The following is a 22,385-nucleotide window of genomic DNA, read 5'->3' on the forward strand; positions in this document are numbered from 1 at the left end:
TAAGTAACACTACAATCAGTGGCGTAGTTAGGATTTGAGTTAAGAGTGGGCAAAAAGTTTCGGATTACCAGGTCAATGGACAAAATTAACTTATATATTTGAATCATTTTAATTAATCTCACCAAATACTAAATTAAATTTAAACAAAAATCAAGAAAAATATTAACACTCAATAATTTGAGTCAATTATGAGTCTCAATTTGTAATTTAGTTCATTCGATTGGATTGCATTATTGAATTATCAAAGGACAGTGGTAGGCAATTTAATTTTTAGAAGTAGGCAGAACAACATATTTGTAATACTTCATACCCGATTTTAAAATTCTAATTTGCCTATCTTGTTACATAGTGGCTCCGCCACTAATAGCACAATTTTCCATTTGTTTAAGTCAATTTTCTTTCTAAATTTGTTCTCTTGTTGCCTTGACAAAGGAAGTTGGCACTAATGAAAGGTGGGATCTAGAAAATATTAAAATTGTAAAAACTGAAGGTTATAAGCGCTAGTATGCCAAATATCTAATACAAGTCAATGATGCTTATGGTTCTGTTTCATTAAACTACTTTGAAATCGGAAATAAATCTCCGGATCCGTTTTACTCGACATTTTCAACTCCTGTGGTAAAAAAGCTAAAAAGAATGTTTACTATAGAGAGAGAGAGACAGAGAGAGAGAAAGAGTAGGAAATAATGAATGCAGCTCTTTTGATTTATGTGGGATTGCTCGTAAATTATAATGGAGCCGCTGGAACAAAAGATGGGTTGCTTTTAATTCGTCTCAGGTGAGTTGGTGGAGAAAGTCGATAAAAAAAGAAAAAAAAAAGGAGAAATATTTCTACCCAATTTCGGAGAGGAAGGGAGCGGTAGAGAGACAGAGACACAGAGAGAGAGATATAGAGATCTCAGCCTCGCTTGATTTTTGGGTTTTCTCACTTCATCAGGTTCGCTTTGATCTCTAATTGATCGGAAGTTGTTATCTTGTGGTGAGACTTTGTTTACAGGAATCATCTCACCTTTCTGTTCCTCTATCTTTTTTGTTAATTGGACCTCTGTTAACATCTAAAGCTATCATTTTTGCTTGGAATCTCCAATTTTCTGGCTTTAACACCTTTCACAAAGCAAAACCCACCATTCTCATGCTGAAAAGCTGAAATTTTGTCCTAGATTTTCAACTTGTTCTATCCAATTCACACAAAATACTCCAATTTTTACCCCTAGGCCCAACCTAAGGTTACAATTTCAACTTCATCTCTCTCTAAAGTGAAGAAACACAAACATACCACATGCATTTCTCCATATGGAAACCTCTCTCTCACTGTGCTTCATTAATTCTTGACAAAAGGTGGCTGTTAAGCCACAAATCGGACTCCTCGACCAATCCCTCAACTGTCCTGCGCAAACTCCATGAATCCAAGCTCCGGGAAGCCCTAGAGGAGGCATCCGAAGTTGGATCCTTGCCCAAGCCACAGGATCCTGATCCTGATGACGATGAACCATCAGTTAGCCGGTCCCGCTCACTATCCCGGCTCCAGGCTCAGCGAGATTTTCTGCGCCGGACCGCTCTTGCAGCCGAACATGTGTTTCTCACTCTTGATTCAATCCCAACACTAGAAGAAGCCTATGCAAAGTTCATTACCATGTACCCGACCTATACATCATCTAATGAGGTCGACAACTTGAGAACCGAAGAATATTCGCATTTGTCAGAGGATAATTCAAGGGTTTGCCTCGACTATTGTGGGTTTGGGTTATTCTCGCCTCTCCAGCCTTATGAGTCGTCTGCTTTTACTTTAACTGAAATCACTGCAAATTTGAAGAACCATGCTCTGGATGGTGGGGCCGAGAAAGGCACAGCTGAGGATGATATACGGGTCAGGATCATGGATTATTTAAACATACCAGAAAATGAGTATTGCCTCGTGTTCACTGTCAGTCGTGGGTCGGCTTTCAAGCTGTTAGCAGATTATTACCCGTTTGAGACCAATAAGAGGCTTGTTGCTATGTTTGACCATGAGAGCCAATCTGTCAATTGGATGGGTCAGGCGGCTAGAGAGAAAGGTGCAAAGGTGGGGTCTGCTTCGTTTAAATGGCCGAGTCTCAAGCCGTGCGGGTCGGAGCTGAGAAAATTAATAACGGTTAAGAAAAGGAGAAAGAAGGATTCGGCTGTTGGCTTGTTTGTTTTCCCAGTCCAATCGCGGGTTACTGGCTCAAAATACTCCTACCAGTGGATGGCTCTGGCACAACAGAACAACTGGCACGTGTTATTGGATGCGGGTTCGCTTGGGCCGAAGGACATGGATTCTTTAGGTTTATCTTTATTTCGGCCAGATTTTATCATTACCTCGTTCTATAGGGTTTTTGGGTCAGATCCGACGGGTTTTGGGTGCCTAATGATCAAGAAATCAGTGATAAGTTGTTTGCAGAACCGGAATGGTGGTACCGGATCAGGGATGGTGCGGATTTTACCTGTATTCCCGCAATACCTCAGTGATTCTATCGATGGACTAGACACGAATAATACGGTTGATGGGCTTGAAGATGACACAATAATGACCACACAGGAAACCACGGCTTCCCTCAGCCACAAAGAATCTGGCTTGCCGGCCTTCTCTGGCGCTTTTACATCCGCACAGGTGAGGGATGTCGTAGAGAGTGAGATGGATCTAGATAATGGGTCAGATCGTGATGGTACTAGCACTATTTACGAGGAGAGCGAGAATCTTTCGGTTGGGGAGGTAATGAAGAGCCCAGTTTTCTCTGATGGCTCGTCAGATAACTCATTCTGGATTGATCTGGGAAAGAGCCCGTTCGGGTCTGAACACTCAAGCCCTCATGGTGGGAGGCAGCGGTTTGGATTAGGGTTCAGTTCGCCTTTGACCACTTCATGGCTTTCAGGTCGAAAAAACAAAAATAGTAGGAAGATACCAAAGAGCCCAATGTATGATAGCAACAACAATACTAATAACCACCATGTGATGTCTTTTGATGCGGCAGTGGCATCTGTGACTAGTTCTCATGAAACTTCTAAAACCTCCCGGAAGAGTCCGTGGACGGTTAGTGAGATCCAAGAGGAAATAGAAGAGGATGATCGAGAGATTAAAAAGGTTCCCGTAACCCACTTGTCGAAATTGCCTAATGGGCCTCATACCTATGACAAAAATGGGTTTATGCCAGCAACCAGTGAAGAGAACCATGCTGCAATAAGGAGAGAAACTGAGGGAGAGTTTCGTCTTTTGGGCCGACGGGAGGGTCGGTTTGTCGGTGTGGACGAATCAGGAACGGATCAAAGTATGCGCAGGGTCTCCTTCACAACTGAGGCAACACAGAATCATGAAAAGCCATTTGAAAGCAGTAATAATTTTGAACCAGGGGAGTCGTCAGGCCATGCAAATTTGGATTACGAGGATGAAGTGCTGACCGAATCAGATGGTCAGGAATGGGATGGGAGAAGAGAGTCTGAAATTGTGTGCCGGCACCTAGACCATGTCAATAAATTGGGTCTGAATAAAACCACGTTAAGGCTTCGATTTCTAATTAATTGGCTGGTAACCTCTTTGTTGCAACTGAGAATACCAGTAAATGCTGATGATACTGAAGGGGTACAGCTTGTGCACATATATGGACCAAAGATTAAGTACGAGAGGGGGGCTGCTGTGGCATTTAATGTGAGAGATTGTAGAAATACTGGGACAGTGGTAAGTCCTGAGACGGTACAGAAGTTAGCTGAGAAAGAGGGGATTTCTCTTGGCTTAGGTTTTCTTAACCATGTGAGGATGGCTGATACGGGTCATAAGAGTGGTACAAATGGGTCAAGGCGTGACAGTAAGAAGGGTGGTACAGGTACTATGAAGGTGGAGGTGGTGACAGCGTCACTAGGGTTTCTTACAAATTTTGAGGATGTGTATAGAATGTGGGCTTTTGTTGCGAAATTTTTGGACCCGAGTTTTCTTGAGAAAGATCGGCTATCCACTGTTGAAGAAGAGGAGGAAATCCCAATTGAATTGTAGCAAAACAAAACATATATTAGGATTTTGCTTGTATCTTCCCTCTTCTCTTTTATTTGGGTAGTGCGGTTTGAGATGGTAAAAATTTATTCATTCTTGCCTTCTTTGGTACTTTCTTTTTTGAGGGGTGGGATGGGGAGATTAAAACTTTTGTTTTGTATTTTTTTTAAAAATTATTTTTGTGTAGAGTTTGGATAAGATCTATATGTAAAGTTAGTTGTGCGGTTTTTATGATTGGATTGGGATAGGAAAGCAGAAATTAGTATCTTTTTTTTTATACTTCGTCATTGGTATTTACTATTTTGTTTTGAAGTCAATTAAATAGATGTCTGACATTGAGGTTACCCCTGCTGCTCTAGTATTTGTTCTGGTATCAGAAAACGTCATTGTTCATTGTACCGTATAAAACATGATTTACGATTAATATACAAACAATATAATTTTAGAGATGCTGTGTTGGTTTATGAAGTTAGCATGAATTTTGTTTGTATTAAATTGTGCCCATATTCTCTTTGCTGTTGTTGTTTATGGAGCATTATCATACATGCTGGTACAAGAAGTCTTGCTTGAAGTGCACAGTTGCATGCTTTACGAGGGAAAATTATGCAAAATTTTGAAGCAGGGGCATTCGAGTGTTGTCGTTATACAGAATATTTGTTTATAAGAAAAGGAAGACCCAGTCTAATGCTATTGAAAACCAAACAGTTGAGACTGAACGGGAGTTACCAGTCATATTTCAAGTAGTTTTCAATGTTGAGTATTAAGTGATTGAAACAGCTACCAATTTAGCCTCATCTTACAAGTCGTCTCCTTTTGTCCGATCTTTTTTTCTTTGATCAATCGTTTTTCAAACACAATGTCCACATAATTAATAATATAAAAAGAACAAATCAACCTCCAAACTTCAACCAGAAAGAAAAAAAAAACCATCATGAAATGTCAACTAAAGCTATTTGTTTTTTTCTGGTACCGAACCACACAATGAAGACCATTATAACGACCAAACACACTGAAAGCAACACACAGGCCCTCTAATGACTGTAGTAATATCAGGTAGTTATTACAAAGAATGAAGAGGCACTTCTAGAAGTTACATGGACCAATATTATTTTTACAGGCTCCCATCATAAGGTTAGCAGTTCCAATATTTCTATGCAATTCATGTTGTTTAGTTTTAGGGTCACAAGTCATAACAAATCTCAAAAAGGAAAAGATTATAGGATAGGTCGTTGATTAATAGAACCATTTTTTTTAAGTGGGATATATGACATAACTGAAATGGAAGACAAGAGCTACTGTTATGAGGTTTTCTGTTGACAAGAAATGGGGATGGTGGTCACCACACTTTGCTTAAGATTAGGCTTGCTGTAAAAGTATCACCATCATATCTTCATTGATTAGCCACCAACTACTCGACCCCCCTCTAGGGGTGCAAACGGATCGGATAGTGGTAAAACTATATCCATATCCACTTTTATTTTTCGGATACAAATACAAATCGGATATTAGACGATTACTGATATGGATCAGATATTAAACAGATACGGATATGGATATCCGTTTTTTATAATAGTGAATAATATAATTTTTTTAATAATATATATTAAATTATATAGTATATATCTATTATTTGAATACAGATAATTAAAATTTAAAACCATATCTGTATCTGTATCCATATCGTATATCCGAATCTAATTTTTGAATACGGATTCGGATACGGTCGGATAATACCCAATCCGTTGCACCCTACGGGGGCCCCTCTCTCTCTCTCTCTCTCTCACTTTTCTCAATCTCTCTCACATAAAAACGCACTCACGGATAAGCCAATTTACCAGTGGTGCCAAAACAAAAAGATGTCATTCAAATTAGGCTTAAAAGTTAAAAGTAACCAATTTATAAAGTTTCTACGATCCTCTGTGAATTCCCTTCTGTTTGGCTCCATCTATTCACACACTCAAAGCACAAGCAGACAAACAGACATGACAACACTACCTTGAGAGTTGAGACCCACATAAGGCCACAATTCAATATTTCTGATTGCAATATTACATAGTTCTATTCATTCACTGAAAAAGAAAAAAGACAAAAATAAGAACTTCCACAAATATTTGGTTTTTTGCATTCACCAATGGGATAAAAAGGAAAAGGAATCAATAGGTGGCTATAGTCTTGATCTTGCCATAATTACCTAAACTGCTAAATGCCCTGAATGAGTAATTTCTATACATACTGGGCAGCTGGTATACAAAAATCAAGACTTAATCTCAGGGATTGTTATCTTCTATTCATGCTCTACAATTCTAATTTCCTGATATATCCTTAAAGCCACTTAATCTCAGGGATCAGGTGACCGTCTTTAGGAGGAATGCTGTCTCAATGGCTAGCTCCTTTGTTTGTAAATATTTGCTATCTTCTACAATATCTGCTGTCATATTGAGTACAATCGGCCGTTGAGGGTCATAAACTGTCAAATCACGGGCCCGTGCAGCCCATTTGGCAGCTTCCCATACTCCAAACCTACATAACCAATAAACCCTCTGACTTTTAGTGCAAGTCTTGAGGACCAACCACAATTCATGCATCCTTTTGAGATGGATACTGTTGGGCTATTGGATACCTAAAACAAAACCTCATTGGTACATATGTTATGAATTTCCAATGTTCTCTTTTTAAAGATTTGAGATCCACGTATTGCTGTTAATAATTAATTCAGACCTTAATTAGAGTGCATTGAGAATTAAGAAAAATATAATAAATAAATGATTGTGCATGAATAACAAAAACACTGGAACAAGAGCCGGTACTACCTTGTGCTAAGGGAGGAGGTGATCATTACAGCTGGATAAAGCGCATCTTTTTGAATGTTTTCATATGGTGAATATTTTTTTATTGCCAGAAAATCCTCTTCAAATATAGGATATCCAAACTCGTGATAGTCAATGGGTGTCAGAGGCAGTATTGGGCGGAGAAGTGAGTTCAGTACATCTAGAAACGGTACCTGAAACGAAACAAATGATTTTACAATTTTACGAGATCAATCTTTAAAAGAAATAAAAAATCCAACATCCCATCCATTCAAACTTTTGCCTTTTGAGTTTTTTTTTTCTGATCAAATGCCTTTTGGGTTTGGCCTCCCTATAAACCAAAGAGATTTTACTAGGAAGCCAAGCACTGTATAATGTTATGCAAATGTAAACCAAAGGTGTGTCAGCTACTATATGACAGCGAGTTCTGTTTTTGCTTCAGTTGCTCCATATCAAGTCAACAACTCCACCCCTTATAGAACTTATGAACAAAAGGCCAACAACAAACAGTTCACTTTTAGTCTCTACTCTTATGTACTATGTTTGTACTTCTCTAAGAGATACCAACTGCAAATATTTTTCTGCTTTTCTAGCTTACTCCGTGAATAACTTGTTCGTGGATACTTTTTAGTAACATACATCCAGTATATCATAACAATTTAATTACCTTCATTATTGCAGTCCGGAATAAACCTGGTTTAGAATTAATGGCTGAAGCAACCAAGAGACCCCCAGCGCTATAGCCCCAGGCAGCTAGCCTATTCTCCTCCACAATTCCTTTCTCTACCAAAAACTCTGCGCATGAAACAAAATCATTTATGGAATTTATTTTCTTTGTCCGGGTCCCATCTTGATGCCACTTTTTTCCATGGCTGCCTCCACCCCTGACCAAAAAAACCACCATTTGAGTATAATCAGGTTGAACTCAATATTTCACTACCTTTGAAAATAAGCCCATAATTTCTCACATTTGCAGTTACCAACCAATATAAATTCAGTTATTGACAAGAAAAAACCCAATGTTTTAACATTAAGCCAACAAATATTATGATATTCTGCTACCTCAAAAAAATTTATATATGATTATGTTCTGTACCCACTTGGTTTGTCATTTTAATGCCATTAAGTCTGTTGACACCTCATAACTAGCCTGGCATCAGTTTAAAACCTGCGATCTGTTCTCTTGATTTTAAGCCCAATTTGGTACTTCTTGAAAGGATAATTTAGCGCAGGGACAAACTTCTCTCTGCATTTCATCACAACCAACTAATGGTCTGATGTATGTTTCCACTGTTTGGTGTCAGTTGCAAACAAAATGATAGGTCTTTTTTACAGGACAAAATATCAGATCTATTTATTTTGAACTGTAAAGAAAACTAATTTTGCAAATGAAAAAAAAAATCAACCTCACATCAGCAAAAGCTATGACCCATCCGCGGTCAAGGAGGCTCTTTAGCTCACTACGCCACCTCTGGTCCATAACCTCACCATATGCACCATGTCCATGCAACAATCCTGGGCCACCCTCCACCTTGTGCTTTTTTGAATAAACAACTGTTAACGGTACTGAAATCTCCCCGTCCTTAGAATCAGCATAGTAATACTGGCATTCATAGTAATCAAGCAGATCATTCCATACGTTGTTACCATCGGTGATGTCACGAATACTATTATTATTGTCTATAGTTTGGTTTTCTTTAGTGGTAGATGCAAAGGATGTGCCGTAAAGTATTTTTGTTCTTTCGTAAAGCAGGTTTTGTTGTTGCACTGTGGCCCACTTCCCGTTCGACAAGTTGTAATCTACAACTGCATCAGGCATCTACAGACACAGGGGAAACAATGTTATTAAAAGAAGGACAAACCAAATTAAGCTTTAAAAGATCTTTTTTTGCAATTTATATACTGGCATTTTACCTTGTTGCAAAAAAAACCCACATTATTTATATTTTTATCTAGTAGCAAGCATTGTCCGGAGTATTTGCAGTAAAAAAACTACTCTCAAAAATGAAGATTAACGCAACAAAAATTAACTTGATTGCAATATCTCATATTTTACAAGGTGAAATGACCAGCTTTGTACAAATTTGAACCAATATATGAATCCTCTTGGTTTGATTTGACAGTGTAACAGTTGGATGTTCATCGCAACTCACTATCAAGCAGTTAAAAATCTGAAAGTAATAAGGTGTAATTTACAAATACCAGATGCAATTTGCCAAAAGTACAAAAAGAGAACAACGAATAAAAGTTAACAGAAAACAAAAAGAAGAAATAGCTACCACAGGTGAAGATATGGTGAAACGCATTACAGAGGAAAAAAAGTCGTAATTCGGGCCTGATGTGATCTGACAAACATGATCTGGAAGTGCCAAGTTGCAAGGATAAAGATCTGATAGCCGCACAGGACCCTACAATAGATTAGGATTAGTCCTCTGAAAAATTAAAAAGAAAAAAAAATAATAACATATATGAGCGTACTTTTATATTTGAAGGTAAAGGAAGCTTCACAGAACAGAGTTGAAATTTATTCTCTTGCTTGAGAATAAGCACCATGTGCGAGTCACAAAAATCAACATCCAACAGAGTTGTCCCAGGTTCTTCATCAAGTAAGTTCTGACATAAATAAGAAACAGCTGTGATCTAGAAGGAAGTTAAGGTAATACATAAACTGACAAACAATATGAGTAAAAATTGCCTGCTCTGTACCCCCTAGAACAGATTAAAAAAAATGCATAGAGGGAGGATCACTTGGAATTTTTGTATTTTGACAATCTTAAAAAATAAAGCTCAAATTTGAAATCCAACAGTATAGACATGATCGATATTTATCCACACATATCATGTCGATAAGAAATAATGAAATTTTGGGTATGTTTCACCATACATCCAATGACTTGAAATTTCAATGGTCTGAAATTAACAGTTAATGCATCATAAAACAAAGCTAAAATTGCATGAAATTTGATTGTTAGGCTATCTTAATGGAAAATAACATAACTATAAATTTACTCTTCCAATTTTATTTTATTTTTTTCTAAAACCATTGTCAAGTGATCCCTCCATCAGATCGAAATATATCTCAGATATCCCTATAAAGCAAGGACTGTCACCTATATCCCTTCCATCAGTTCTTCAAGTACCAAAACTACCCCCCTTTAGATAGAGAACAATTTTGAGGAAAGGTAGGCAACGTGGGGGATTTGACAGTATTTCTCATTCTCTACAGGCTAGATATGTAATTTATTTTCTTTATTTACCAGTGTTTTACACGATAACCCTATTATTGTAGCGCGGTATACAATAATAAGCTAAGGTCAATGATGTTTCTTTGTTTTCCAGGGCTTTACATCATTTCCCTGGTACTGCAGGAGCATACGGAAAAGAAAAAAAAATCAAAGCTCAAAGATACAAGTAACAATAAAAGCAGACTAGCTTACTGCTGTCACCATTTAAAGGTGAGCAAAATCCACAAAAAAGGGGAAATGTTAATCGCCAAAGGTCTACTCAAATTAGAAACAACAAACGATGAAATGTCATAAAACTTAATTGGAACTATAAGTAAGATTTAGTTCGCCGTTTGCATTTGATATCTCAGCTTTTGAGTGGATATAAATTAGCCTTTTGTATATTGGTTGCATAATTATGCAAAAGTGGCCAATGATGTCAGCACCCAATGCTCAGATGCATTACAACATTTTCCATCAAAAAAAAAATATTCACGTTTGTCATTATTTCTTAAAACTTCATTATTTTAGTAACACCCAGATCTATGAAGCTTGCTTGCTAAGTAGAAAAATAAACAACCAAAATGATACCACCATCTGTTAATATATGCCTTCTCTAACGAATGCATTGCATGCAGCTGTTAACAGAACCGTAAAAAGTAAGAAGACCAACCTGCCAATCGTTTGTTGAAGATGAATTGGCATCAGAAAATAGGAGACAGTGAGTGTCCCTTGCAGAGTCAGTAAATAGAAAAAGCTTTCCTCTGTTATGTTCTATAACACAATGTGATTGGGTTTCACCTTCCCATACAAGCTTCATGCCAGACAAGGGATCATCTCCTCTTATTAAGTACACCTACAACTAGAATAAGTATGAAAAGTAAAATGTGGAATTCAATTAGTAGAATCTGAACTCCACAAGTTTTGCACAAACCATCCTTCAGTTGCTTCCAACTTATTTGTTTATTTATTTTTGCTCTTATTTTTGTCATGTGGCTTAATTATGGCTTAAATTTAAACAACTAGAAGCACTGCTCTATAATTGCTGGCTGATAGGCAAAGAATTGTGCAAGAATCTGAAGCTCGGGGGCTAAAGAGGATATATCCAAACTACAAGAAAGGAAGGAGGGATTAAGTTATTGTACCTTGGATGAACTGTCGGAAAATATATTTACAGTAATGAGTGAAAAATCCTTGGTATTTCTAATGCTCAAATAAATATTCTCATCAGTTTCTTCCAAAATTATGGTATCATCCTCAGTTGACCCAAGCATGCTACAATAGATTCTGTGCAAAGGAAAAGAACGAATAAGTAACAAAGAAAACGTTTACATATTATGACTAGCAAAAATATATATATATATATATCTTTAGCATACATGCTTGTTGCCCTTTCAAAAACTAAAAAAAGAAAAGAAAGAATCCTGTGTACCGCTACAGAAAGGGAATAAAGAGAATCACGAATACGATTTGTAGTGTGTATGATATCCTGTTCTGGAGGTAATAAAAAATATGCATCTTATGTGTATTCAGTAAATGTACTGACCTATATGGCCTCTTGTCATCATTTACAACTGTGTACAACAAGGCACGACCATTCATGGCCCAAGAAAGGGCGGCAACCCTGTCAGCGCGGGGTCGATTGAGAAGCAAACCAGTAGTCAGATCCCGTACCAGTAGTGTAAATGAGTCCTTGTCCTTGTCATACATGGTATATGCAATGAAGTTATGGTCGGGAGATACTTCTGAAAGCTCCTCATATGAATATCCTGTGCATCAGACGAGGTTAAGTTGCAGATTGCAATCTAGTTGTTAAGTTTGGTGCATTTTTCATGTTTGTACCTCATGATTTGTTCCTAGATTCAAACATTATTTTATTTTCACCTATAAGCTATTAATTCATCAGAATGTAACTGAGAGCTGTAGATGGATGATTTTCTACGACATAAATAGACTATCTTGTCAACTCATAAAGACATCATCTAACTTGAAACTTCCAACAGAACAAAAAGACATTAAAATAACTGCAATTGGTTCACCCCTCCCCAACCCCATGCCCCCAGGGCGCCACAAAACTTCTAATGAACTCTCACAAACATCCAGATATTTATGGCCAATTGGTCTGACCATCTCAAGTTGACATATTCATATTAAGTGCACGAAAAATTTATAATCTTATGTCTTAACTACCTCCAAATCGCTCTGCTTCTTGATTATAATCAATGATCTTCTGTTCAATCTTTTTACCAGAAGTAAAATCAAACCCAGCTGAGGGATCGCTATAAGAAATGAACTCCTCATGTAAACTTGCCTTTCTTCTACACAGCACTGGATACTGTTTGCCTTCTTCAACCCTTCTGTAATACAACCATGGGCCCCACCTATTAAAGTACCAAGCTTCAGTTTCATAGCATTTTAACCATAATGAACTCCTCCAGTTGGCATTTACAATTGCTGGAAATATGCTCCTAAAAAAAATTGTGCAAACTGCCGCTCCTTACTAACCTTTTTTTCTTTTCCATGTGTGGCAGAAGAGACATTTGCCATACTATCCTGTGCTTTACTGGGTTCTACTATACACGTGTGGTTTTTTTTTTTTTCATTTTGCATGATACATGGAAAATATGTTGTTCAGAAGATGTAAAAAGAGGGTAGAATCGGAATGCACACAACATTCCAGCATTTTGGCATTTTATACATGAAGATGAGAAAGTATAAATTAACTCCTGATAGATAATTATACTTTCATAAAATTCCATTATTGTGAGAGTTTGAATGATATAGTAAAACAATCAACTGTGGTTCCACCTAACATGCGCAGTGACCTCAAGATGAGTACCTCCCATTGCAAGTTAGTCCCTCATTGTCTTTAAAAATGTTCAATCTGGTTCATCCTCACTCTCTTCTCATTGTGCTCTGAGGGACAGAGAAATAGGGGTTGTTTGTGTATTTTTTGACAAAACAAAGAAAATGGACTAAATTACAGAGGGATCGTTTGTGCCACATTTCTGATTTCTCATGTTCCTGAAAAAATATACATCACATCCTCTCACAAAATTAAGTAAAAAAAAAATACAGAATCAGAGTTGATCATACAACCTAACAGGCGGCGTGCTAAGATCTGATGCGAGTCGTGGTGCCATCTCTATCTGAAGCTTCCTGACCAATCGATCAGCACCTAACGAAGCAAGCACTGCCTCAGTGTACTTCTCCTCCTGCTCCATGTGGAGGTCCATGTGACGCATGGCTACAGTGTCAGAAAGAGAAGCCATCCAGGCGTAGGGGTCTTGAAGGATTTCTCCGTGGAGAGAGACCGGGGTGGGTTTTTGCGGGGGTTTGGGCGGCGATGGAGGCGGAGGGAGCGGAGGCGGTTGTGGCTTGGACGTTTTCGTGGCTCGACGGTGGATAAGGCGGCGGGACACCATCGCCGGCGTTATGAAACCGCGTCGGAGCATGGTGTGTATAGATTTGGAGCAGGGAGGAGGGAATTTGGGAATGGGATTTTAGCAAGGGTTTAAGCTCCGTGTTGTTCCTAGTTCAACGCAAGTCATATGTCATGTCTGGTTGCTACTACTGCAAATTACTCTTTATTCCTCCGGTTTTGTATTGATTTTGACGGTTTAATTATGGTTTAAATAATTTCACTTAATAAAAATAAAAATAATTATTTTAGCACCTGCGTTACAGCATCTGCGTTTAGAGGAATGATTGTATTATGATTTCTACTAATTATATGATCCTCACTCATTATTATTATAAAAAGATATTATATAGTCTCCTCTAATTATTAATTCTAAAATCGCAGCAACACCATTTCTCTATGGTCCCCTTTCATAGTCCCCGCACTTGTCCCCACATCAATCTTTTTCTAACAAAAATAGTTAACCTCATAAGAATAAATACTTCAATGCATGAGTGTAAATACTTTTAGTGTCATATGTAAAAAATACTTAAATATTTATATCTTTGAAGATATATATTAACACTTAAAAAATAAGATATTAATATTTTGATGCGTAACATGTTATGATCATTCCTTTTCGAGTTCTCCATTCATCACCTCGTCAACCTTCATCTAACAAAAATAATTGATCTCATATGTATAAATGAGTATGGCTAATATAACATCAGTGTCATTTCAATCTATATAACACCAACTCCAAAATCTATCAAATCGAATTCAAATGGTGAATCAAAACCGTTCAAACCGATCTACTTCATTAGTTGTACGTTTACATGTAAAATTTATAAGTTTTTGAGTTTATTTGATATCAAGTCAAGCGATCAAATGTGTGAGTTTTTAAGTTAATTTTAATACATTCATTTTTAATTTTTTTGCCGCTTGATTTGATACTAAAATAACTCAAAAATATAAAAAGTTTGCATGTAAACGCATCACTCATAAAGTAAATTAGTTTGAATGGTTTGGATTCACCATTTGAACTCGATTTGATAGGTTTTGGAGCTGGTGTTATATAGACTAAAATGACACTGGTGTTATATTAGCCATACTCTGTATAAATACTTCAGTGCATAAGTATAAATACTTTCAATATAAGTATAAATACTTTCAATATAAATATAAATACTTTCAATACATAGATATTAATACTTTCAGTGTCATATATAAAAAATACTTACAAGTATAGGTATAAATACTTGCGTGATGACGAGCTTGAAAATACGTCATTATGGATCTTATTTGAAAGAGAAAATTACGTAGGTATTAAAAAAACTAGAAAAAAAATTCAAATTGTCGAGTTTTTGTGGTCCCCGCACGAAGTTATCTTTATGCATTTAATTTTCAGTGGTCCCTATGAGTACAGTGCGATTACAGTACTGTGAGTACTATTATCTTTCCGCTACAGTACCCGTGCAATAAATAATTGTTCACCTCGTAGCTATAAATACTTCCGTGCTTAGGTATTAATACTTTAGAAAAAAAATCAAATTGTGGAATTTTTACGATCCCACAGAAAGTTATCTTTTTACATTTAATTTTCAATGGTTCCCTGTAAGTAATATTATCAGCTCTCTAAAAATAAGTATTAAATAATTAAATAGCTTAATCTTCAACCTTTACTTAAAAAAGAAACTATTGATTCCGTTCACGTTCCGATTTGTAAATCAGTGGATTCCAAATAAAAAATATATCGATTTTGAAGCCAATTGATCTCACAATAAATATGTCAATTTCTGAGCTAATTCATGTGGACATTCCAACAATCACACCAGTTTATTCAGCACGTGGAATATTGTTACGGAGCTTTCAATTTTAGTGGACTTGATGTACTTTTTCATAGAATCGCAAGAGAGAACAATTTAGATGGTCAGTTCTCACTTCTCACGTCAAACAAAATGTTAACCATACAAATTAATATTACAATGAATGTCTATTGACGATGATTGTCGGCTGTACGGTTAGATTGTCTCCGTCATGTCAACTATCTCTCGACTCCTAATCAATCCAAATACCTTCCATCAATTTGAGTTCTCTCTCGGTATCCAATACTTGTATTGCCGTATCCGTACCCGTATCTGATACAATACCCGAATTGTTTCGAACATTTAAAGTTGTTTTACTGTGTACCGTTTAAATTGCTTCAATTTTTACAGGTGCTGATCAAGGTTTTGCATAACAATTTAGTAAAGAAAGTACATTGATCTTTTAACTTTATATGCCTAACAATAGAAGGAATCCTGCAATAACAACTCTCTTTTTATAACTTAATTTATATCAATTGCATAAATTAACTCTGTATGCATAACAATACATAAACAATCTTTTTAAAAAAAAATTAGATTTGGTTTGGACAAGAAATAAAAATGAGGTATGATAGATGCATAATTTTATTTTCTACAAGGTACCCAAAAAAAACTCAAAAAAGTATTACAACACTTCTGTCACTGTAGGATTTTTCATACTTATACACACATTTAACGTTTCAGAAAAGATGTTTATTTATGTCTAAAATTATTAAAAAGAATCTTATAACTGTTTTACCATAAAAATTCTTTCAATAAAATTTTACTTTTCCTAAGTGAAGTATGAAAACAACCCCGTCTTATTAATAACGAAAACTAAATGAAAAGAAACAAGTTAGAACTGGGACTTTTGCAGAATACAAAGTCAAAAGTGATGTAGCTTAGCTACTACGGGGGTATCTTCTCTGGTCATAGAAGTTCTATGGCCGCATATGACCAAAACCAAGACTGGTAGCAAAATAAAAAGACACTAAACACTGAATTAAAGCAGCAAAAAAAAGGGCGTGATACCCCATTTCATCATAGTAACAAAAAATGGTAGATCTCCTACTTCAGCTGAGGACCTAGATCATGAGAATACCGAGGACCACCAAAGGAACACTTCCATCCAACAATTAAATCATCAATATCTTGCACTAAGTACCTGAAAAAAAAAAAAACTTATATCAGTAATCAAAGTAGTACAAGAGGGAAAGAGGGGCTGGGGTTGACTTGGGTTTTGAGTTTAATCCTATTCGGTTTCAAGGTTCCTACTAGGATTTTAACTTATAGCATATTTTGCTTCTTTCAGTGTTCTTCCAATGAAGTGCAATTTCAGTAAAACATGCCATAATATAATCCCGCAGCATTTTTCATATGGGTTGGTCTTTTACTGATAGATACTGGCCAGTATGTGCAGACACCGGGTGGAAAAATAATGTCTTGAAGCTTTAAGAAAATTACATTTTTTTCTGAGGACAATAAAGAAGACTTTACAAAGAGGCACAAAAGCAATTGATAAATACTGTTTCTTTGGCAGGGCATCTATACAAAAACCCTTGCAAAAGCTCAAAATGCTCAAGGAACAAAAGAAAAAGTACCAACAAAATCCATAGCACACAAAACATAAGAAGAATGACATCAAATTTCCTTAAAAACATGAAGTTTCACTCTACCCATCCCCATCAAATTTGAAGTTTGAAGAGACATAATTTGAGTATTTCAAGCATGAGAATGAGATAGAGCCAACATATAATATTTTCCATGTTTTTAGGGAAAATGCGATCTAGGTCTATAGAATATCATATATTGATGTCTTGCATGGCCAAAGCTTTAGATAAAAACGAAAAGAAAAAGGCGAGTGATGAAAGAGTTCTCTGAAGTGCCACCATAATAACTGCTAATTCTTATCAGCATATATCCCTTACTGTACATCCTCTACAATGACCAGAACGAACTAAATATTTTGAATTTATATTCTTTACTGATTGACTTTAAATGACATAATTGTTGAGCATTTTTTCTTCAAACAGAACTGATAGTTTGCAAAGCAGATTCAGGAAAGAAACATGTAACAGGATAAAAACCTACATTAAAATTAAGTCGTTGAGCATCCTGCTTCAGCCATCTTCCCCCCTTTTCCCTATAAAAGAAATCCCGATCCTAAATAAACCTTATAAAATAGCTCCTGGCTAACACCTCACACCGCACAGGTACAATCAAAAGGTTGAAATCACCATATGTAAAACACATCTCTCAATGCAATTAAACCGTGGGAAACAACCATAAAATAGATAAAATTACACAAAGATAAACTAACCGTGTGATAATTCGCAAAAAGCTCTGGCGCTGACTGATAAGTAGGAGGTGAGACGAGGTCCCACCTTCACCAAACCATCAAATGGAAGAAGAAGTGATTGAGATCCAGCCAAAGCTCCAACATTTCTACACAACGATAAACATCTACATGAGATATCGAAGGAAAGTTAAACAAGAAAAACCAACCCCATTTGGATGATCAGTTAGTCACCTGGAAGGGTTTGCCGAGAGGGGACGTCTGGGAAGGCGTGGAGCGGAAGGAGGAGCAGCAGGGCGGAGACGTGCGGCGGCGGCAGATGATGGTGATTGGAGAGAACGCGCAGTGTTGAGAAGCGATCGCGAGATGGAGGCACGAAAAGCCATTGTCGAGACGAGAGAGGGTTTTGGCTTGGGTTTTTTAGTTGCGGAGAGAAGAGAAGGGAAAAGGTTGGAAAGGTAAGCCGAAGCCCGTAAGCAGATCGGTAGGCCAGATTTAGAAAGTCAAGCCGAGAAAAATGTGAGTCCAGAAAATTATTTGGAGAGCCTTGGGCCTAAAGCTACGCGCCTCACCTGAGAGTATATTATACTCAGATTTACGAATTCGTATCCTCTGCATCAGGAAATAAATCTGCTGTCAGGACTCAGGACCTGCTTTTTTCAAATCCACCCCTCTATTTTTTTTATATGCACAAATCTCAAAACAAATTAATAGGTAGATTTGAAAAAGCAGGTCCTGTGATTCTCAACAATCACAGCAGATTTGTTTCGAAGGGTGCTATACTAAGAGCATCTTTTGTGATTTTGAGAAGCAGGAGAATTTTTTTTTCTTTAAATATCAATTTTGTCCTTTCACTTTTCTCTCTCACTCATTTAATGAAATAACTAATAAAAAAAATAACTCCAGAGAAAAGTTTCCTTAGATGAGAGAGAAAAGTGGATTATATTGTTTATCAAGAGTCTAAGTGGCTAAGTCCTTGATTATATTATTTTCATATTACTCCTTATAATGTTTATGCCGAATATATGTGTATTAATGTAAAAATGGAAAGAAATTGAATTCATGAAAAATAAAACTATACTACAAATCAGATGCTTGGATGCTTATGCATATTCATTTTATCTATTAGACTCATTATTTTAATTTTACAGCATGATTAGTAACATCTTAGTATTGTTAAGAATGCAATCGGATGCAAAAGAAAGAAAGAGGAGAAAATTATAGAGTGCTTAAAGGATAAGGTTCCTATTCATTTTGATGTATGAAATATCAAAGTACGAGAAAGGGGAGGTAGCACAATTGGCTAGGAAAATGTCCTAGAGTTGTTATACCTAAAGGTCGAGAGTTCGATTCCCCCTCACGAACCTTGGTAGCTACTACCAAGTTTTAAAAAAAAAAAAAAAAAATATCAAAGCACTCATTTCAAGTATTTTTCAAATAAAATCCTTAAAACGCAGCATATATTAAATAATAAGATCTATCAACTGAAAAGAAAATACTGGTTTTAAGGACACTGTAAATATTTCAATAAGAATTTACTCAAGTTATTGAAATAATACTGATTAGACAACTTGAGTAGATCTTATTGAAAATACTGTACATCTTAGTATCCTTAAAACCAGATTATGGTTAACAGGTTAAGACTTCAGATGGTTACCGGATTGCCAGATCCGATGAAAAAAATAAGAAAATATTTTAGTAACTTACAATTATACATTACTATTATTTATTTACTGCCATTTATGTTTTCACATATGTATTGGCATCAAAGATGTACATAAAGTCATGAGCTCATTGTCAAGTATTTTCGTTGAAATTTGAGCTGGCTTGTCCCCATCCCGGCATATTTAAAGGTGAGATCACCTAGCGTTAGAGTCTGCATCGTCTGCGTTAACTCAAAAGAGCATCTTCTGGGTTAACGCATCTCGGTTGGCTGATTTTAAACAGAGCCAATTTGGTTGCAGTCTATAACTCAGAGAACTCTTTAATATTAGTATAGATATAGTCCCGTTTTTTTTTATGTACCACCGTGATAAATCAGAATTAAATCAATACCACCCGTTAATTCCGAATTCAGATTCTGCCACGTTCGCACAGTAGATCTGTGAACGGGTCGCTACCCGTTCGCGTAATGGATAAGCGGACTGACCCGTTCCCGACTGACCCGTTCCCGACGACCCGTGCGCGTAACTGATCTGCGGACGGACCCGTGCGCGACCTGACCCGTTCCCGACGACCCGTTCGCACTATAGATATGCGTACGTGGCGGATCCGGATATAAACCCCTCCGCAGTGGTTTTTACGCTTGTCCCTGTCTTCGGACTGCCGCGTCCAGCACAGTAAAAAGGTATTTTTTTTTTATTAGTTTAATTTTGTTAAATAATTTAATTTAATTTAGTTATTAAGTAGTTTAGTTTTATTAGATAGTTTATTTTAGTTAGGTACCAAAATAGTTGTATATTATAAATTAGATTAATTTTTTTTCTAGTTTTAGGTAGTTTATTTTTGTTAGGTACCAAAATAGTTGTATATTGTAAATTAGATCAAAATTAGGTACCAAAATAGTTGTATATTGTAAATTAGATCAAAATTAGGTACCAAAATAGTTTATTGTAAATTAGATCAAAATAGTTGTATATTGTATATTGTAAATTAGGTACCAAAATAGTTGTTTATTTTTTTTTGTAGTTTTGTAAATATTTGTGTTAATTAGATCAAAATAGTATATTGTGATCTATTTGTAAATATTTGTGTAATTTACGATATACTATTATTTGTGTATATTTTTTTATTAAATAGTAGTATATTGTAAATTACACTAAAATAGTAATTTAGTTGGGTACCAAAATATTTGTGTATTTAAATCAATTTAGAATTGTGATTGTATGTAGAATTTAGAAATTATATTTAGAATTTAGAAATGTACCTATTTAGAAATGTACCAATTTACAAATCGACAAATTTAGAAATGTTGTATTTAGACCAAAATAGAGTATAAATGCACCAATTCAGAATTTTTTTTTTCTGAATTAGCGTAGATTGTAAGATTTTTTACCGATTTATTCAAGAATGGTGATATATTATTGAATTACCATAGATATTTGTATTATTGTTAGATTTGTACTATTTGAAATTATCAATAGAGGTCAAAATTGATAAAATTGTTAAATTTGTTGTTAGTATGGCGTCAACCAGCGGTACCAATCAAAATCGGACGCAAGATGATTTACAGTTAGATTTATCACTGAGGCTTCTGGCACTGACATTCCACCTCATGATCATTCTTCAGAATTACCTTGTACCTGCAGTCGCTAGACGTGTGTACCCATCTGCCATTCTCCATGTCAAAATTAATCTTTTCGCCATGTGAGGTCACCATAAATTCATTATGGCCGAATGCAAGCGTTGACATTTTTTTAGTCTTCTCAATGTGCTTATCCAGCTTCTTATGCACGCGAGTGGAAAAAAGCTGACCCGCTGCTTGCAATTGCACAGCCGTCTCACTTCTTTGCTCAAACCAGCTGACACACTTGTAGAATGACTCCTCAATGGTTGCAGCAACTGGTAATCTATGAGAAAACAATAATAAAACAATAATTAAAATTACAACTAAGTGAAGAAAACAATAATAAAAAATAGGAGGATTACAAAATACAAACCTGCGAGAAGTTTTGAAGACATGGTTGAGCGATTCGGAACCGTTGCTAGTCATTATTTCCCAACGAGATCCATCATCCATAGCTTGATACACCTTCCATGGCTTAGGCAGTTCTTCCTCGTCATTTTCATTATATTTGCCACATGTATCCAAATAAGCTAACCAAGCAGGATTTCGCCTCCCGATTGCATCAAGTCCTTCTTGCAATCTTCTTCTCTTCTTCTTTTTAACCATAACCTTGAAAAAAGTGGAAGCTACCTTATCCTTAGTGTGCTTTCCAAAATTCTCAAACACATGTTGAGAGCAGTAGCGGTGAGCACACTCTCCTTTCTCCTCACACCAACCCAAATCATCTTGAATAAACACTTTTTTATGCCTTTGTGTCGGTCAGATACCACACACATGTATCTATTTCGCCCAATTACAAACTCCCGCACCCACTTCATGAACCATCCCCAATTCTCAAAATCCTCGTTCTCTACCAGTCCAAATGCTAACGGGATTAACTGATTCTCTGCATCATATCCGGTTACAATTAACAGCTTACCCTTGTATCTGCCAAACAAGAAACAAGCATCGATACTGATGACGGGTCCGAGGTGACCGACTGCGGCAATACATGGTCCCCATGCCCATGCTGCTCTCATGAAAAAACGATACCCTGGCTTAGTGGTTGGCTTTGAAACAATTTTATATTGGGTTCCCGGATTTGTCCTTTTTATTGCCTCCAACAAAGGGACAATCAGCCCGTAAGACCCCTCCCAACTACCAAAGGCCCGAGCAATTGCTAACTCTCTACCACGCCATAATTTGTTGTACTTTGGAACGATGCCCTCGTACCTTTCAGCGCATAAGTCAGCGACTGCCCGGATAGAAATATCAGCATTTTTTTCCAATGACAATTTTATACAGTTGGCGACCATAGCGGACGTCAACTGTGCATGATCTAACCTGGATGCCGATGCGTGACATGTGTGCTTAGACACATTCTTCGTGATGGCCCAAGTATTACCAAAGCCTGTAGCCCTCGCAACCAACGCCCACCTGCACCGGGCGCTAACACACTTGTACCTCAACCTGGTGGTATCGCTGTGTGTATTTTTAATCTCCCTATTTTGTTTGATGTGCCAGTGGTTAATTGTATCTTTCATCTTAT

General features: G+C 36.6%; 2 protein-coding genes and 1 long non-coding RNA gene across 4 annotated transcripts; 1 reads left to right on the forward strand and 2 right to left on the reverse strand.

Annotated features, from left to right (window-relative positions):
* Positions 1-669: 669 nt before the first annotated feature.
* LOC144574448 (uncharacterized) lies at positions 670-4,291 on the forward strand. The gene has a single exon (XM_078324418.1). It carries the CDS (start codon positions 1,280-1,282, stop codon positions 4,001-4,003), a length of 2,724 nt encoding a protein of 907 aa, XP_078180544.1. The 5' UTR covers positions 670-1,279; the 3' UTR covers positions 4,004-4,291.
* A 1,819-nt stretch (positions 4,292-6,110) lies between these two features.
* On the reverse strand, positions 6,111-13,599 carry LOC144574449 (Prolyl oligopeptidase family protein). Its single transcript, XM_078324420.1, has 11 exons — positions 13,131-13,599; positions 12,222-12,412; positions 11,578-11,800; positions 11,177-11,318; positions 10,705-10,887; positions 9,286-9,420; positions 9,087-9,215; positions 8,214-8,626; positions 7,475-7,691; positions 6,811-7,001; positions 6,111-6,520 (listed from the first exon to the last, which is right to left on the reverse strand). The coding sequence occupies exons 1-11, from the start codon at positions 13,484-13,486 to the stop codon at positions 6,346-6,348; spliced, it is 2,355 nt and encodes a 784-aa protein (XP_078180546.1). The 5' UTR covers positions 13,487-13,599; the 3' UTR covers positions 6,111-6,345.
* A 2,440-nt stretch (positions 13,600-16,039) lies between these two features.
* Positions 16,040-18,020, reverse strand: LOC144574109 (uncharacterized). Of its 2 annotated transcripts, XR_013518133.1 has the most exons (4): positions 17,806-18,020; positions 17,596-17,720; positions 17,367-17,418; positions 16,040-16,440 (listed from the first exon to the last, which is right to left on the reverse strand). It is a non-coding gene; the product is annotated as an uncharacterized LOC144574109 (long non-coding RNA). The 2 variants fall into 2 exon arrangements; XR_013518134.1 differs by lacking the exon at positions 17,367-17,418 and having other exon boundaries at positions 17,806-18,016.
* Between the last annotated feature and the right edge of the window lie 4,365 nt (positions 18,021-22,385).

This window comes from Carex rostrata, chromosome 22 (genome assembly GCF_964058835.1).
Source record: "Carex rostrata chromosome 22, lpCarRost1.2, whole genome shotgun sequence".
In the NCBI taxonomy this organism is placed as follows: domain Eukaryota; kingdom Viridiplantae; phylum Streptophyta; class Magnoliopsida; order Poales; family Cyperaceae; genus Carex; species Carex rostrata.

Excerpts from the sequence above, each read along its gene's own strand:
- LOC144574448 (XM_078324418.1), top strand. The coding sequence starts at position 1,280 with ATGCATTTCTCCATATGGAAACCTCTCTCTCACTGTGCTTCATTAATT.
- LOC144574449 (XM_078324420.1), bottom strand. The coding sequence starts at position 13,486 with ATGCTCCGACGCGGTTTCATAACGCCGGCGATGGTGTCCCGCCGCCTT. Across the intron at positions 12,413-13,130 it reads CTTAGCACGCCGCCTGTTAG|GTGGGGCCCATGGTTGTATT; the intron begins GTTGTATGATCA and ends GTACTTTAATAG. Across the intron at positions 9,421-10,704 it reads CTTCAACAAACGATTGGCAG|AACTTACTTGATGAAGAACC; the intron begins GTTGGTCTTCTT and ends TATTTATGTCAG.